This window comes from Nesoenas mayeri (genome assembly GCF_963082525.1).
Source record: "Nesoenas mayeri genome assembly, chromosome: 2".
NCBI lineage: Eukaryota > Metazoa > Chordata > Aves > Columbiformes > Columbidae > Nesoenas > Nesoenas mayeri.
The window spans coordinates 52,538,129-52,557,336 of NC_137543.1; the positions used below are offsets into that span (position 1 = coordinate 52,538,129).

General features: G+C 39.4%; 1 protein-coding gene across 1 annotated transcript in view; it reads right to left on the reverse strand.

Moving 5' to 3' along the window:
- MYOM1 (myomesin 1) overlaps positions 1 to 19,208 on the reverse strand; it is a gene marked incomplete at both ends in the record, with an annotated part of 72,701 nt that overhangs the window by 36,434 nt on the left and 17,059 nt on the right. The window contains 11 exons of the mRNA XM_080364143.1: positions 1,735 to 1,909; positions 2,922 to 3,105; positions 4,562 to 4,686; positions 5,065 to 5,121; positions 6,770 to 6,969; positions 9,297 to 9,438; positions 12,873 to 13,034; positions 13,620 to 13,784; positions 15,367 to 15,429; positions 15,566 to 15,654; positions 16,586 to 16,678. Coding sequence (XP_080220269.1) covers positions 1,735 to 1,909; positions 2,922 to 3,105; positions 4,562 to 4,686; positions 5,065 to 5,121; positions 6,770 to 6,969; positions 9,297 to 9,438; positions 12,873 to 13,034; positions 13,620 to 13,784; positions 15,367 to 15,429; positions 15,566 to 15,654; positions 16,586 to 16,678 — 1,455 coding nt within the window. The remainder of the gene's footprint in view (positions 1 to 1,734; positions 1,910 to 2,921; positions 3,106 to 4,561; positions 4,687 to 5,064; positions 5,122 to 6,769; positions 6,970 to 9,296; positions 9,439 to 12,872; positions 13,035 to 13,619; positions 13,785 to 15,366; positions 15,430 to 15,565; positions 15,655 to 16,585; positions 16,679 to 19,208) is intronic.

Below are 19,208 nucleotides of genomic sequence, written 5' to 3' on the forward strand. Positions count from 1 at the left end.
TTTCATTAGAAGAGTTTTTCTACTGGATTACTTAATAGTCACATAAAAATGCTCACAAATTTTCTCTGATGTCCACTCTGAAAATACAAAATTTCCCAAGACAGGAATCTCTTTTTCAGAAAAAAATGTGATTTTGAAATTTAAACATTTTATTTAAAACAATATTTATTTTTCAAAAGGTATTTTAAGTGTATTTTATTTAATGTTACTTTTATTTTGTTTTATTTCATACTGTCATGTCTTGCATTACCAACACTGACATCGTACACCAATGAATGAAGACAATGTAATGGGGAAAACAAAATGTATTTCAAAATAAAAAATTTTCTTTAGGTAATAAAATAAAATAAAACAAAACAAAACCACAAAACAAAACAAAAAAAAACAACCAACAACAAACCTAAGTCAATATTTTCAGAGCAGAATTTTCCCTACCCATTCCGGAAGACTTGTCCAAATCATTTGTTTTACCAGGATGTGTGCAGAAAACAAAATCCAAAAGATCAAAATATACTGCATAATGCAAACTATGAGATACAGTGAATCCTTTGACATTGACTCAGCCAGAAAAGCCAAGAGTTAACAGAGAGCCTGTGCCTGACTGCATCATACATCATCTCACATCGACTAAAAATGCAGTAATAGGAACCTGAACAGTGTCATTACAACACAAAATATATTAACTCAGAAAAATGCGTGTGTTTCTACAGTGAATAATGATCAGATTTCATATTTGAAAACGAGCAAACAACAAGAAATTTCACCAACACTTGATGCAACCACAATATAAATGATAGAAGCATATATGAAATTATATCATATCAGCACACACAGCTGTTGCAATAGAAACGCACAAAAGAATCCTTAAAGGAAATTGTTGTGCTTGTGTTCAAGCAAGTGGAGGTTTAGGTACTTTTGATAAACTAAGCATTTACAATGCCCTTCTAAACAACAAGGTTGATTCAAGAGTATTTGTCAGAGCCTTAGATATTACAATAAGGGTTGTCATGGACAGCAGTTACAAATGACGATGGATTGACACTGCTCCACTTGAGATCAAGGTCTGAAATGACTCCTTTAGACTCTGAAGATTATATCCTTATTCAAACAGAACCAAATCTGATTTAGCTTGCAAAGTTTTAAGTCTTGATTATTTTTTCTGACTAGAGACTGAGCGTCATGTCAGTAAGAAATGTGAGTTTATAGCAAATATTTAAGAATATTCATCAATATCTTGATAATCTCAAGTGAAAGAGCAGTTAGAAAGTAATATTGTTAGTGTGATACAGTCCACATTTCCTCCTGACATTCTAGATATACAGTCCAGAAATGTTTACAGCAGTCTTCCAAAACAAAGGACTTTGCTTCCAAACATTATGCAGTTTAGTTTTCCACATTTGTAACTGCAGTCATTCCTCGCGGTACTGTTTTTCATCAAACTGTGTATTATGGCTAAAATTAGTGCGCTGCTTCTCTTTTCTTCACTCTCAACATCCATGTCTCCTCCTCCTTAACTTACTGTTTCTAGTATACGGTTGATTATAAATTCTTTTGGACAAGACTTGCAGTTTGAAATGTGTTTTTATAACTTCTATGAACTTCACCTGAAAAAGTGATTCAGGCTTGCTGGCAACCACAGAGGGTTTAACTCTACTACTACTAATGGCTGGAAAATACATATACCCAGTAAATCAAAAACTGGTGACCATAGTTTCCATGCTTTAAATCCATTACCTAGTGCCTTTCACGGGATTGTTGTTGCATGGTTCCCAATGACCAGATCCGACTACACTTGACTCAATGTAGTACCCAACCAGCTCCTTGGCATCTGGGGGCTCTGTCCAAGTGACAACAACTGAGGTGTCTGTATTCCTACTTGGCATAATACGGCCAGGAGCTTTGGGAATATCTGTGGTGGAGAAACAAAAATAATTTAGTGACCAGCCAGTCAAAATTTACAAATAAATGACATTCTGTTCTTGATTATATCAGCACAACTAATACAGATTTAATCTCCCAAAACTACTCTGATTTCAGTCAAGTAATCTGGTAGAACAGGACAGGATCAGGAGGTTCAAGCCTTTGGTGGTGATGTTCCTCATGTCTCCATTACCTATGGTTATGGGCATTTCCTTCAAACTAGATATAGTTTCTTCCCTTTTGCTGAACATCTGCACCAGAATGTGATTTGGAGCTTTCTAAAAGGGAAAATACGTTAGGTACACAATGAAATATTTTGTGCAGCCCACAGAATAAGTCAGAAACAAATGTCCCTGTGAAGCAGCAAAATGCATCTCAGATATTTTTCAAGAAGAGCTGTTTTACTCTCCTTAAAGAATGTTGTCCATGTGCATCAAATTGCTTTGAGAATTCAACCAGTATGGAGTAAACAGATACAATCGGGGAACTGGATTCAAATATGTGTTGCTGTTTGGAAACAAATTGCTAATGTAGACATGGCTACTAATGCTTTACTGTGGTGAACATCTTAGCTTTTCCTCCAGTGGAAATGGTCTCTGCATTCACGCAAGTATTAAATTATTAATTTTTGTTTAATTTGGCAAAAAAAGGAAGGTTAAACTCTGCTGAGGTCTGGGCTTATTTTCAATAAAAGCTCTAAGTAAAACGAAACATTTTTGTACTTCCTTGAGTTTTCATTTTCTTTCACTGTTTGTAGCCTTTGCAGTTCTTGGCATCACTATTTGCAGCTCAATTTCCTTGGCTTGCATCTGTCATTTGACTATACATTAAAGGTTCAACAACCCTAACAAAAATTGTTTTAGCTAGAGGGAAGATATCACTGACTACTCTTCATATTTGAATTATTTACTTGGCAGCTATCTGCCTTCAGAGAAAAGGATTACATCATAAACTGAAAAGATCCTATGGAGGTAATTTAATACATACGACCACACACTTACCAAGTTTGTCGTCTACCACAGTGGCTTCAGTTGCTTCTGAAGGCTCACCAATTCCAGCTGAATTGCAACAGCGAACTCGGAAGCAGTAGGATTTGCCTTCAGCCAAATCAAAAACTGCAAAGCGAGGAGACTTCACAGGGATCTCGGTGTTCACCCTTTGCCAGTCCTCTGTGCCAGCAACACACTGCAGTCAAACCCAGAAACTGCATTTGGAACAGAACTCTCTGAAAGCTGAGTGTCTAACCCAGTGAGATTTTCTATGTGGACCACCAAATGCATGTCTGCTGTGCAGAACAGACAGTCATGTTCCTTTTTTGGGCCTTTCCACAGAACGAGCTTTTTCAAAGCTTATGAATCTGCCAGATGTCCCCATACTCCAGAAAACGTATGTAAAATTTTAGTGGGTTTAATATATCAAAGCTAAACTCCACCACAAGGAAGTGATGTTATTATTAACCACATCCAGTTGCGAACTGCTTTCAAAATAAGCTCTGCAGACATTCAACATCTTCCACAGAACAAAACTCTAACATTACCACATTGATTCTAGATGCTCTTGTGCCACTCTTGAGAATATTTTGGGGTGTTTTCCAGAATTAATCAGGATCTGACCTTCATTTTCCAGAAAATTTAACATGTACAATTAATTTGTGAATTGTTTTTATTTCTGTGATGAGAAGCTCTACATACCATGTTCACTTATACCGCTAATATTAATGATTAATTTTTGCCTGTGACTTACTGTAGGGATAATTTAAATTAATGGTCTTAGTTTCTGAGAGATTTCAAATTATCAGGAAAACACCACCCGACTATGTGACATTAGTACTCCGTACTCAGCATGTAATAGGTTACTAAAAAGCTTTCTTACATGGAAACTCAACATTCATATATTCATCGTAAGTCTGTTGCTAAGTGAAACTCATTTATTTAGACCAGATTTCATAACAGAGATGAAGTACACATAATGGGAAGATATTTATGTCTCCCAAGATGACACCTCTAGACCGACAGGGAAAAGCGTCGATGAAAAAGTTTATGAGCCATGAGATACAAGTAAAAAGGGTGATGACATGAAGAATTCTCTAGGCTAGCAGCCATGAAAGAAAAATCTCAGAAAAGCAGGACACTGAAGTTAAAAGTGAATCTGTTCTAGAAAAGAAATCTTGTCATCTTTGTTGAGTTGGTGAAGCAAGTGCTGATGCCAAGGAACTCTTGCACTATGCCTCCATCCAAAATGTTAACAATCTGTCCCAGCAGACAAGCTTAATTTGTACAAATTTTATTATCTATATGTATATGTATTAAATATTTATATAAATATGTGACTAAGCTCTGTGGTTTCTTATTATATAGGGAGTTTGTCAGCCTGTCTACTCCAGGGTAGGTCAATGACACAATTCATAAAAGGATATTACAGTGTGAGACATTCTGCGGCTGCTTTCCTATATCCCATTTCTTTTCTTCCTAGTTTATCTTAATCTACAGTGACAGTTATCTCGATGAAGTACACAAGTTCTAGTCCTGGTCCTAGTTTGAAAGTCTCAGGTGGAATTGAAAGCTAACTAAAAGTCCAGAAGAGATGGCAGAACAAATGTAAAATATTGCCAAAACATGATTCTGATTTTGTCCAATTTTACCTTTTCCACAAAGTACATGATACCCTCATGGCCCCTCTGTCCAGGAGGTTTCCAGCTAAGCACAACGTAGTTCTTGGTGGCTTCAATAACTTGGAGGTCTGTAGGTGGACCAGGAACAACACCCTCTGAAGAACAGGAGAGAAGAATAGGAAAGGCAATTGGGACTTAATTCCTTCATATTTGAATCAGAATTAGTGCTGTAGTTAAAATATAGAAGTATTAATATACCTTGGCACCTGATATCTCTTTAAATGTAGAGTTAAAAATCTTCTAAATATTGGGTTTTAATGACATCTTTTAACTCTAGGCATGTTTATTTGTTCGGTGCTGAATAACGAAATCTCACCTCAACTACCAAGTTGTTGCGAGTTACTCAAGGTCAAGTGACTCTCAGAACAACGAACTTTGAGTGTGTGCCAAAGTCCACTGAACTCACTGGGAGTTTTTCTAATTACTCAGCCAGCTTCACATTAGACTTTTGTAGGCAAAAGGGCTGTGGTTACCTGCAGGTTCTTCCTCAGTGACAATAATCTGTCCAGTCCAGGGAGCAGAAGGGTGACCTGAAACAGATGCCAGAAATATCATAGACATGGGACACTTTAGGTACTTTTAAATAACAAAAAAAGAGACTTTTTCATGGTTCGAAATTAGCATTTGCAAGATTTGCATGAGCTCCATTTTTGGTCATTGGTGCCACTGCTGCTCATATAGCAAGCTAATTACCCAAACCAGTTGCAGGCTGAGCAGCTTGAATATTGACAGCAGCCAAGCAATTAATATAGCAAGAAAAATTAATATCCTGAAACATCTAGTCCTTCCTGAAATGTCACTGAAGTCACCTAGGTGACAGAAGTATTTGGCTCACTCAGCTCATTGTTTTGGGAGAACTAACTTCAACTTTATTTTCCATACTCTATTCCCTTGGTTTAACAGCTCACTCACTAAAGGAAGAGCCAAATTCCTTCAGGCTGCTCTTTGTCTCTTTTTACCCACATTACCAACTTTTAAATCATGGATCACAGTCACAAACAGAAACTGCTCAGCCTGGCTCAACGTATCTACCTGACGTGGTTTGGGTGGTGCTCTCAGAGCCTCTACGTTATCATATTCTTGCATCCAGCTATCAAAAAGGTCAATGCACTTTCAGAGATGGTTTTTGCCAGTGCTGTTCTCCACCTCATGTTACGATGACTGATCTGTTTTGGTGATGCAAGCAGAAAGGGAGCAAGTGGGGAGAAAAAAGGATCATGAGGGACCATAGGAAGACATATAATGGGAACAGGCCACTGAGTCCAAATTTCAACTCCTGAGACAGCTTCCAGGCTTCCCATTGAGAAGAAGACACCTCCCCCAGGCTCCAGGTTTCACATGTCTGTCTGAGCACAGTGGTTCCTGGCAATGCCAAACCTCATTCCTTGAGCCTTTTGTTTTTATTTTGAATAGGAACCTTGATCATCTGACTTCAGTCTGTAGCTTCTAGCATTATACACAGTAAGACAGACAAGCTGGGACCACAGGAGCCTTGTGGGTTTGCATAAATATCCCTTCACATTGGACCATTTAAAATAGTAAAACTTCAGAAACAAGTAGAAATAATTGGATTTTAGGCATATGATTTTGGCATATGAGTAGGGAGGGGGATTTTGAATAAAACTTTAGTTAAAATCCTCAGTAAAACCTTTTTGTCTAGGACATTTCCAGGCCACCAGAAAAATATCCCTGGCTTGTAAAATGTTAACTTTAAAGAAGAAAGCTTGGGATCTGTTAGGCTACTCTGGTATTGTGCTGATGTTACTGCAAGACTTTGATTGTCACATGAGCACAGAATCAGCCACCCACGTCCATGGCACAGAGAGAGACTATTCACAGCATCCGATCAGATTTTTTGTTGGCTGAAGAAAAGCAAGTCTCTTCAGGCAATTAAGTCTCCTGTGTCTTTTCCCCGCTTCCTGGAATTTCAGAGCGTAGCACCACAGCCAGCCAAAGCCATGAGACCAGATAGAGCACTTCATGCAAAGAGCACTGAGATTATTTCTTCTTGGCAAAGCTGTCTCCAAAGAATATTTTGTTTTTGCATTGCTCCCTCTAGTGGGATTTTGAAGGTTTATGAGTCATACTTCTTTCTTTTTCTTTTTCTTTTTCTTTTTTTTTTTAATTAAGTTGTGACTTCTTGAACCTCTCAGGCCACCTGAAAAAATCACATCTTACTTCTAAGCCTGGCTCTGTCAGCAGGATCTAGAGCAGCCACAGGCTCCGAAACCCGGGATGGTAGGCTGATGCCTGCTTTGTTCACAGCTCGAACTCGGAAAATGTAGGAACGGCCTTCAATCAGACCAGTGACAGGAAAACGAGCAAACTTCACGGGGGTCTCATTGCACTGGGTCCAGTGTGTGGTGCCAACCTCACACCTGAAAAACACAAACAGCAAGAGCAGTGCTGGGAAGGGAAAAGTGCAGACTCTGGACACCCACCTCCTTTACAGCTTCACCATCTGTTCCTGTTCATTGGCTGGTCAATACCAGTTTTATCAGCAGCTGTATATACTGGTGACACCCAAGCAGCTGCACCAAGGGTTCAGGGCTGAAGTACCATCTGGGCAGGCACTAAATCCCTCGCAGCTGTACCCCTTCTTTCCTGAGCTCAGGAAGGGACACGAGCAGAACTCACTTCACTGTCCAAACCCTCCAAAGTATGCTTAGGGAGTGTCAGCTTTTGCATACTTGAAGGGACATGAAATACATGTATCATTTGCAGTTGCCAAAAGGCAATTAGTTCATCTTTCATGCACAGTACTCCACTGTACGTCCCGCAAAAAGACGGGCTTCATGGGGCATGGAGACCTCCGTTGTGAGTCCTGTGACCAGCCCAGCACACAGGTGGCTGTGAACAGGGTTAAAGTCGGGCACTCAGCCGGACCCTGCTTCAAACATGTCTGGGGCTGCCAGGGAACCCTGCTGTCCACAAGGCTCAGCGTGGTGGTGCTGGCAGGAGGGTGATTTCTGGCAGAAGGAAGAGATAACCAGCAGCAGTGATGAACCACAGCGACTTCGGCTCAGGGAGCTGTGAGGAACCTCTGGGAATGGCTTCCCAGTATCCAGCAACATGGTCAACAAGACCAGGAACTAGCAGCTCAGGAAAGTCTCCTATTGCTGCTGAGATATCCGCCAAAGCGAATGTTATGGTGCCTGCCTGGATTTCTTGGTACACGCAATCATCTCTTACCTGGGAATTGCTACTGCCTTGCTCTGGGCAGTTCTGTGGTTCTGGTTTCTGTTTGGGGCAAAGGATGCCCGAGCTTCACCTTTGGCATTGACAGACTGGTCCTGCCACCTCGAGCGACCTGCTCACTCTATGAGGCAGTTAGGGGCTACCCTGGCTCAATATTTGGATGCCCAAACACCTTAGGTAGGACTGAATACTGGAGAGCAGTAGCACAGCTTGGAATTTAGGAGCAAATGTAGAAGGGAGGTGAACACAAGAGAAAAAGCAAAATGCCATTTGTCTTGCCATTACTTTCAGTGCTAACATCCCTCAATAGCCTCATTTTAAAATGAGATCTTGTATTTTTCAGAATCTAGTCCTGTCTTTTGTTCAGGATTTTTAAACAAATGTTTAAGAGCTGTAGCTTAGTCCTAGCACAACGTAGTTACAGCAGCAACTGACACTCATAAGTTATCAAACCAATAAAATTGTATTTCGATTAAATATACTGATGTTAGATATTTCACAAAGCAATGCTCTCTTTTTACACGTACATAATTTATGTATATGCAATGGCATAATATAGTGGCATATTTATTGGGGTTTTTTTATATTGCATCTGAATAAGCCCATAGGAAATCCATATTACTGATAATGCATTCTATTACTGAAATTCAAACAAATATTACCAGTTCTAAAGATCATTGTAAGTCTCAAAATACTGGCTGAATTTCTTAAATCCCAAGCTTCTGGAATTCTGCCGCTGCGTGACACATTCAGGTTTCATATTTTTAAAAAATATTTCCAATTCTTATTGTTGCAGAGAAAAACACGTAAGCATGATCTGCATGAAGCTTGTGAATCTAAGAGCTTGGAAAACAGTGCTGCATAAAAGAAATTGAAGTCACTTTGAGATAATACTTTGTTTTCTTGTGCTTTGTAACTGTTTGGAAAGATGCAGGAGGGCACTGATACAGGAGCCACAGCTGCCTGATGAAGGAGCTGCTCCTGTAAGCTACCAAACACTGCAAAGTCCTGAGGCCTCTCAAGCCCCACTGGGAGCAATAAGGGCTGAGTTACACAGTGTCTTGCAGAATCCTTTCTATGTAGTTAAATCATAGAATCATAGAATCATTTCGATTGGAAGAGACCCTCAGGATCATTGAGTCCAACCATGACCTAACCTAACTCTGGCATTAAACCGTGTCCTAAGAGCCTTGTCTATACGTCTTTTAAACACTTCCAGGGATGGCGGCTCCACCACTTCCCTGGGCAGCCTGTTCCGATGCTTCACAACCCTCTCCGTGAATAATTCTTTCCCAATATCTAATCTGAAACGAAGCAGGGTGTAGCTATTACCATTAAAGTTAGATCAGACCCAGCCAACTTAAAGAAAAAAAGTAATTTTCTTCTGGCCAGCAACAAGAAGCACAATAACCATTACCATTTTATCTCATGCTTTTCAATGTGCTTTTAGGTTTTTGAGTTAGAAAGCTCAACAATCCGAATTCTCCAGTCTGGCTTGCTCACTGACCTGTCAATGAAATATCCGAGGATGGGGTTTCCTCCATCGACAGCGGGCTGCTTCCAGGAGACAATGACATAATCTTTGTTGGCATCTAAGCACTGCACATCCAGTGGTGCACCAGGGGCACCAGGGATTTCAGCATCGGCATCTACGAGGATGGAAACACAATTTTCAAATATGAACCGCAGTTCTTTCACAATTATTAATCTTTAAGGAAGGAACTCTGTTCCTACTGAGCAAAAAGAAAAAAAAAAAAAGTTACATCACTAGCTTCAAAAAGTATTTGTTGTTATATTGCCAGTGCTTTTCTAGGTTTTGGTTTTCTCTTTGCCACATTTACAAATGCTTAATGTTACAGCACACTGTAAATGTAATGCATTTTGAATTAAATCAGTAACATGCATTCTGGTTAGGTAGCTGCCAGAGACATAACTGAATCGAAAACTTGGCAGACTATATATTTACCTGCTATTCTACTTTGTAGAAGAGGCTGATATCTTGCCTTACAGCCAGGCAATAGCTCAGTCAAAAGTATTCACCCACTGGATGTACAACACTGAACTAAATGTCTTATCTCCACATATAGTCTTTCATTGTTTCTTTTTGGCTACCTATGAACTGCAAAGGTATCAAAACCTTTTGAAGTTTAATTATATTACACAGACATTATCGTTGTGGAATTTAACCTTCATAAGGATGAGCATATTGTTCCTGTCAAGTGTTTATCACAAATCTCGTGTCAAAGGGCCTTGACTCCAGCTTCAGCTTCTGGACAATTCTTATCTAAAGCTTTAAAAAATAGAGCACAGAGCTGGGCACTGAGGAATTTTACTGTTTACACAGTCAGAGCCTGGTTTGTGAGATGGGCTAATTTTCATGTACACAAAAATAACCTTTGCAGGAAGATTGTATGAAATACTTTCAAAGAAGAGAGGTTGTTTCTCTGCAGAACAACATCAATTTGTACAGTTATAGGTAGCATTTTTCAAGCCCTGTTGTGAGCTACTTCAAAAGAAGACCTGACTTAGACAAGAAAAATGTATATACCTGGAAAAAAAAATATTTTGCTAATAAATATAATTCATACATTCCATCTTTCTTAAAAAGGTCTGATGTTTCAAAGCATTGCAGGATTTTGTATTGCAATATACAGTAATCGCTATTTGTCATGCTTTTGGCTTTTAGAAAAAAAGGTCTTACAAGAGTATTTAACATGTTTCATTAAGTAAAACAGCAGCCTTCAGAAAAAAAAAGCCCACTACACACTCTACACTGTATCTTCTCTTATAGGCAGAGTAGCATCGCATGGAGCTTTTGAAGCTGTGCCAAAGTTACCAAGTCCAGGTTCTAATTACAGCTAACTCGATGCATTTTAAAAAACAATAACTTACAAAGTAAGCAATCCAGTTAACATAACAAATAAGAACATTAATAGTAATAACAAGTGCCCATATTTACTGCTTGACAGAACATGAGGCGCCGCAGTTTCTTTCCAAGACAGACTGGGAAATAGCTGGGACAACCAGCATGGCTGGTCAGCATTTGTCAGCCATGCTAGGGTTTCATCCCCTGTGGCTTGCTGACAAATGCTGACCTGCAGCCACAGCAGAAGAGTCACACACACTCTCTAAGCCCGTCTAAAGACCTGATCTTATGAGCCTGATTAGTGCATTGCTCACCTCCATTGATACACAGGGATTTCTACATGTGACACATAAGGAAAGCTGCTTGTGCTTAAATACCATAGCTAGCTATTTATAGCAAATTTGTCTACACTCTAGGAGGAGCAGTGAGGAACATACCAGCCAGCTGAGACTGCGGGGACCATTTAAGTAGGAACATAGAATATAATTAATCCAATTAGAATTTGGCAAACACACTGATTGGATAGTAAGATACTCTGGAGAAAGGGGTAGTGGGTTTGTGGTTAGGTTATACCTACATTGCTAGAAGATGTAATGGGAATGGGGGCAATAATTTATTTATACAGCAGCACAATTTAAAACAAAGCTAGAAAGACAAGCCCTGTACCTTGTCACAAATGCTCGTTTCACTAGATTCTTCACGTGATGAAAACATCTGCTTCAGTCATATTTTCTGAGCAGGCTGTTATCTCACACAACTCTGCTGGACTTGGCAACACAGTGCCATTCTGGGCATGGTCTCAGAGCCAAGAATTTCCAGAGCCTTTTGAATTAGCATTTCACACTTTAGCTGCTAAAAGCAGCTGGGACAGATATAGAATCAGCACGCAACCTGATAGCCATGGCTCCTTTTAAAGAAATACTTCTCTAATAGAAATTTGAGGAAGTTTTTCATGGTAGAAGCAAGCAACATCCAGAGAAATTACATTTTAATTCTATGATTTGGTGCTTTACTTCAGAGAATCACAGAATGAATGAGATTGGCAGACAACTCTGGAGGTTGCCTAGTCCAACCCCCAGCTCACAGCAGGGTCAGCTAGAGCTGGTTGCTCAGGACTGTGTCAAATCAGGTTTTGCATATCTCCAAGGATGGAGACTCCACAGGGTAACCTGTTCCAGTGTTCAACCACTCTTGCAGTAAAAAGAAGTGTTTTCTTATGTCTAAATGACCTTTCCTGTATTTTAATTTGTGTCCATTGCCTCTTGTCCTGGCACTGGGCACTACTGAAAAGAACCTGGCTCTGTCTTCTTTACTCCCCTCCATCATTTATTTACACATGTGGATAAACTCTCCATAAGGCCTCTCTTCTCCAGGCTGAACAGCTCCACCTCTCTCACTGTTTTCTCATATGAGAGGTGCTCCAAGCTCTTATTCACCTTCAGAGCTCTTCACTAGACTCACTAGTATGTCCATGAGTCTCTTGTAGTGGGGAGCCCAGGACTGGACCCAGCACTCCCGATGAGTCTCACCAGTGCTGAGCAGAGAGAGAGGATCACCTTTTCAACCTGCTGGCAAGGCTCTTCCTAATGCAGCCCAGGATGATGCCATCTTTCTTTGTGACAAGGGCACACTGCTGTCTCATGTTCACCTTGGTGTCCACCAGGACCTCCAGGGTCTTTTCTGAAATGGTGCTGTCCAGACAGTAACCTCCTGTACTGGTGTATAAGGTTATTCTTTCCCAGGTGTAGACCTTCATGTTTCCCTTCCACTGTATTTTTCCTGCATTGTGTGTTAGAGAGAACACTTCAAATGGCTCACAAAATCTTGATGAAAATAGTGCAGTTTAGCTGGCAGAGAGATGGTGACAAAAATAGATCTTTACGTTATTATGTAGATTTTTGCCTCTTTATGACTTATGTTCAGTACTCTTCACAGGCTGAAACTGAGAAAGAGGAGTGAAGTTATATCAATATCCTAAGTTTCCTCCTCAGAATGCCAATGTGGTTTAGAAGTCTTCTAGCATTTGACACCAATGCTTGAGGTATGCATTCAGTTTTTCCAAAGATAACAACTGGAAGTTGTATTGCTAGAATCTGTTAATAGAAAATAATTATTCTCTTTCTATTGGAAAAAAAAAAAATTATCTAAAATGGCTGAGACTGATTTTGCTAGCGTTCTCCTCATTTCTCTGGTGTCATTCACAAGACAATATCCTACCTCGAACAAAGACATAATTACTGTACTCTTCATAGTACTCTCCCATCACCACTCGCAGAGTGTAAAGACCTTCATCTTCCTTGTTTGCATGAGTCAGTGTTAATGAAGCTCGCTCTCCACTCCAGTGCATCTGGACCCATTTGGACGGTGTAATAAGAACACCTAGAAATGAGAGAATTACATGATGAGAACTAGCTGGATCTGCTGAGGAGTAGATTCTGAATATGGGGAATAGACAGATTGGAAATACGCAAATGACCATTATTATTATGCAACTTCCAGTCTTCAAAGACAATTGTAAATTCCAGCTAACTCTGCTCTCATGCCAATTTTGTCTTAATTTTCAAAGTGTAACTTTGGAGACCAGCAGCTTTTTTATTAGCTGTTGCACAACACATTTTTGCAACTGCTTAAGAAATATCTTAGCGTATAAATAAATAGTAAAAGCTATGTGGGAGATGTAGATGGGCCACATAGGTGTTGAAGCTGATTGAAATGCTTCTAATTTAATCTTTTTTTAAGAAAGAAAATATCCATAGAAGACATTTTCACAGTGCTATGTCTGTTTTCTAACTGTGGTTCCATTTCAAAATCCTAACCTTTGAAAAGCTTTTAATAGAAAAAGAAAAAATTTTAATATTTAGAAATCTGAGAAAGTGATGACCAAATCACAGTGTTCACATATGCTGAAATAGGTAAAGATTGACATGAAAGAAGTCTATATTTCTTCTTGTCAAATGTTCTCACCATTTCTGTACCATTCAATGTCTGGTTTGAAGCGCTTGATATCAGGACTGATGACAACTGTGCAACCCAGACTCATTGTCTCTCCTTCTCTCCCAAAGGCAACATCGAACTTGTCACTAAAGCTGATTTCAAACCTGGAAGCATAGCCATGAGGTGTAACGCCAACTGCATAAGGGAAAAAAAAAATATCTGTTTACTCTTTCTCTCCTTTTGTAGTGGGAGTAGTGAGAAAGAATACCCAAAGATTATGAATACAAGCTCAGGTAAAGATTAAGATGTAAATAGAAATATTATATATTCAGCAATCATGTTCAGAAGTAATTGCAATGTCAGATAATCCAAGCCCTTACTACCACAGAGAATCATCTGTTTCTTTATTCATACAACTCTAATTCTTACAGCATCTGCATTCTATCAGAAAGAGACTCCTGCAGAATATCATTCCAGAATTTCCAAAATTTGAGATCCAGCATTTTTTCATTTTATAATAAGGTTTGTTTTATAACTGAAACAGACTTCTATTTATAATTATTTGTTCAGGTTAGGCTGATATTCAGCTTACATGACTCTTTCGTTTCCCTGTTTTAACTCCTTGCTCCATTCCAAGGCAGTCATGTGTCTACTCGACCTTCATTTTTATAAGCTAAATAAGCTTTTAGGATGGCTCTTAATATATAATGAGCTCTCCATTCCTTCAGGAATTCAAGTAGCCTGTTTCTGTACTTGTTCCTGAATTTACCTTTTCTGTTGTTGTATGACCTGAGTTATGCAGTATACAGAGTATCCTTACACTTCTGCTGCGTGTGCATGTCACAGAGGCTTCCAGATTTCTTTTGAAAACATCTCAGCTGATAAAACCTAGGGTCACATTTTCCTTTTCCACAACTTCCCTACACTGACAGTTCACAGTCTTCCTGTGATCAATGAATATGTGTAGGTCATCATCTTCCTTTCTCATTACCAAGTGCTAAATCTCAAATTATATTGGAAACTTGTGGCCTTGCATTTTGTAATGTGGTGCACAATCTTGTTTTTATTATTTCAGAGCTTCAGTGTATAGATGAAATCTTGTGTGCCTTTGCAGCATATGCCTGATTCTATTTGTGCTGCTACAATAACAGAAATGTCCGTAAGTCTCATCTTCCACGGCTTCCATGCACAGGGGTGCATGGAAGTGCCCCCTAGCACAGTTCACACATATCACATATGTGAATAGACTGTCTTAATACTTCTCATCTATGCAATACCGTAAATCACTTCAAAGTGTGAGAATCTCTGGTTAGACAAACTAAAATTTTTACCTTGATATATGCAAAATATTCAAAATGTTTTCTGGCCCTTTGATCTTTCCTACACATTTTTAGAATGCCTGAAATTGCATAGCAGCAGACAAGAACTCTTAAGTCAATTACTCTACTCAAGCATATACAGCCCCTAGCTTTTTTCCAGACCATGTTTTACATATTGCAAGGGATGAAGTGTTTCTCTCTTTGACAGATTTTATTCCTCAGCCACGGGCAATATTAAAAGCATGTTTCTTATGTAAGCAAATAGCCACAGACCCAGCAAGCGATGCCGTTTTCTCCTATGGTTGAGGCTAACACCATCTGAAACTGTAGAGCTCAGGACCTTTGTAAATCGGACCTGCTTTGTTTTTAGATAATGTTACAAAATATTCTGCTTAGTTATTTGTCATGATGCCACAACTGTAAATGGATGTGTCAAACAAAAATATATTGCAACTTACAGCCCGTAGGCATGGAAGAAGTTCCACCATACAAAAGACTTGCATCAATTTCTCCTTTGTACCCTAGACAGAAAGAGAACAACTCCAGTCACTATCACCAAGAGGTAAAGGCTCTCTGAGCCACAAAAATGAAATTGGCAATGTGCATCTTAAAAAGGAAAATTAAAAAAAAAAAAAAAGAAATGTTTTTCAAACCTACTCTTTACCACGAGGGATGCATAGGCTGAAATTTCTCCTTTAACATTCATAGCAGAGGCCCGATACTGAGCAGTGTCATCAAAATCACATCTAAAATGATAGAAATGGTTAGGCAGAGCACTCATTTACACCTTGACCTACCCTTTCCTATGTTTTACATCAAAAAAACCTCTCAGAAATCTGTGTAAAGACTGCAAACAAGTAAAAGCTTGGGCAACAGACACAGCAGACACTGGACTGATTGTAGCCATTAAGTTTTTCCCCAATGTTAAATATCCGATGTTTGAAATAAATGTCTCTTTTCAAATATCACTTACAGATTTGAAACTGAGAATATAGTGGAAGCAGGAAAAAACTGATAATATTTATCCAAGTCATTTTGAATTTACTCTCTCCTATGGAGAGATGTCTAACGTGGAAGCTATAGAAATGGTAGATATCATAAAGTAGTTTCAAATGGGACCAAACAATATCTAGGTTGTCAAATCTTGATTGTTGCTGATTGTCAAATGAGGTGATTAGATCTCATGATTTAAATGTGTTTTAACAAAAAATGACAGCAAAAATTTCCAGTTCGGAGGATGAATACTGTTAAAGTTCTTTCTTGTGTGTAAGTGAAGACTTCTCAGTTCTGTTCTTCATTTCAGTAAGAATCAGGAACTTTTCTATATTTGAAAAACAGTTAACTGATATATTTTTACCCTGAACTAGATTTTTCTAATTTTTAACTGTATTCATGCAGCAGACAAATGGAAGAAATAATCACAAGTGTCCCACACGTCTCTGACTCAGCCATAAATAGAATAATAATTCAGATAAGTTATTCACTTAGGTAAATTGCATATCCACTGCTAAGGAAAACCAGAACTGCTTCAACGTTTACTAGATAGCATTCACCTCATTTATACAAACTTGATATCTCTTATCCTTACATCTCCAGGAGATACATTCACATTTTGCAGATCTCAATCTAAAGCAACATTTCAGCTTAAGCTATTTGTTAAATGATCTATTCCCTTACGTGGTAATCTCCAGTGAGTGCAGCCCATATCGACTTTCAATTATATACTTGCCAGGGTGAGTCTGTACATTGATGGGCACGTTGTTTTTGTACCTATGGAAAAGCAAAGAAACAGTATGTCACAAAGGAAGCGTATAATTACATGCTTTAAAAGGTCAAGCTTGGTGTTTGACATATAAAATCGTTTTCTCGTGTTTTTCCTAGGCTAATTTTGTGGAAATACATTACATGTCTTTGGAAGCTTAACTCCTTTCTCTCTTTCTCTTTGACCCACTCCAGGTGAATTTTATTTTCTAATTACAAGGAGAAAATAGTTTTGAACAGGATGAAGATCAGTTTATACTACCATGAATTTCAGGTCACTGCTTGTTAAGGAATGGAAGAGTCACATGAGCAACATCTCAGAGTTCTGTGAGTTGCAAACAATGAAAATTCTGTAGCATCCTTACCTACTAGGTATTGTCCACATTTTGTTCGGTTTGCCTTTACAAGTATATACTATGCATGTTTTCTGGTACAAGTATTTCTTCAGGTAGGAAAAGTTTCCTGTTCAAAATTCCCAGTAAGTAATTTGAAGGAACGAACTGCTTAGTAGTGATCTGACACTGCTAATTTCAGAAATCATATAAACAACTTGAGAATTCCAAAGCAAGAGTTCAGTGGCTCATGGTAGATTCTTCCTCACCAATCGTTGCATAAAAAGTCACCCATTCTGGACAATACATGGTATAACCAAGTAAATGGTCCAAGTGAATCCTGTCTTTAGTGAGCGCTAGTAATATGGAACAAACTGGCAATAGGAGTCCAATAAAACTAAATGCTGAATTGTGTTCAGTACATTTGGAATTAATTTGAGATCTATAAAAAAATAACATTCCCTAAGATGGTGTCCTCCTTTAACATAGCTTTCCCGGTGCTCCACAAGGTAACTGGCGGGATGACCAGGCCCAAAGAGTTGTGGTGAACGGAGCCAAATCCAGTTGGTGATTGGTCATGAGTGGTGTTCCCCAGGGAGGGGCCAGTTCTGTTTAATCTCTTTTTCAATGATCTGAATGAGGGGATTGAGTGCACCCTCAGTAAGTTTGCAGACAACACCAGAGGGATCTGGACCGGCTGGATCGTTGGGCTGAGGCCAATTGTATGAGGTTCAACAAGGCCAAGTGCCGGGTCCTGCACTTGGGTCACAACAACCCCATAGAGCGCTGCAGGATCAGGGAAGAGTGGCTGGGAAGCTGCCTGGTGGAAAAGGACCTGTGGGTGTTGGTCAACATCTGGCTGAATATGAGCCAGCAGTGTGCCCAACTGGCCAAAAAGGCCAAAGCACCCTGGCTTGTATCAGAAATAGTGTGGCCAGCAGGACTAGGGATGTGATCATCCCCCTGTACTCAGCACTGGTGAGGCTGCATCTCGAATCCTGTGTTCAGTCTTGGACCCCTCAATACAGAAAAGACATTGAGGTGCTGGAGAGAGTTCACAGAAGGGCAATGAAGCTGGTGAAGGGTCTGGAGCACAAGTCTGATGAGGAGCGGCTGAGGGAACTGGGGCTGTTTGGCCTGGAGAAAAGGAGGCTGAGGGGAGACCTTATCACTCTCTACAGCTACCTGAAAGGAGGTTGTAGCATGGAGGGTGTTGGGCTCTTCTCCCAAGTAACGAATGATAGGATGAGAGGAAATGGCCTCAAGTTGCACCAGGGGAGGTTTAGATTGGATATTAGGAAAAATTTCCTCACTGAAAGCGTTGTGAAGCATTGGAACAGGCTGCCCAGGGAAGTGGTTGAATAACCATCCCCGGAAATATTTAAAAGACACATAGATGAGGTTCTTAGGGACATGGTTTAGTGCCAGAATTAGGTTAACAGTTGGACTCTATGACCTTGAGGGTCTCTTCCAACCAAAATCATTCTATGATTCTAGGTACATATATAAGGGAAGCGGAAATATAAATGATGATAGATAAAAGTATCTTCATCTCACTTAAATAAACCTTTCTCTTCATAAGTCATAACAGATATCCAGCCAAAGAGCTTTGCTTCTTCCTTTCAGCTTTTAGTGGTCAGTTTCTTTCAGGATTTTCAATCAGGAAAGGAAACTGGTCTGTTATCAGTGGTATGTCCCTCTTCACCACTTCACCAAACAAGTCAGTAAAAAACAATTTTATTTTTACCTATAAAATTATTTATTTAATATGTCTCGAGATGAAGCTACATCCACAATAAATCTGAAAATTGCCTTTCAACAATTTCAGTGTAGTGGAATAAAGAATATTTCCCTGGCTACACATATGTGGGCACAGTAATACACTGGGATTTTTACAAGTGCCGAAGTGAGTGAAGATTATAAGGCTTAATGATCTTCATCTCAATCTTCCACTCAGCAAGATGTCTATGAAAAGAGATTCAATGCAGGGCAATATCCTCTATTCCAGTGTTCAAACAGTTGCAGAGATGCTTGACCTCATTACAGGTCTCCTACTGCATCATCCCGACTTACATTATAGGATAATACATGGGTCCACTAAGACTAAATCCATTCGCCTCCACTTTCCACCTCATCCATGCAATGGTGCCCACCAGACTGATCCACCTAGGAACATCCAGGCATTTCTATATTCTCTGCACAGTGTC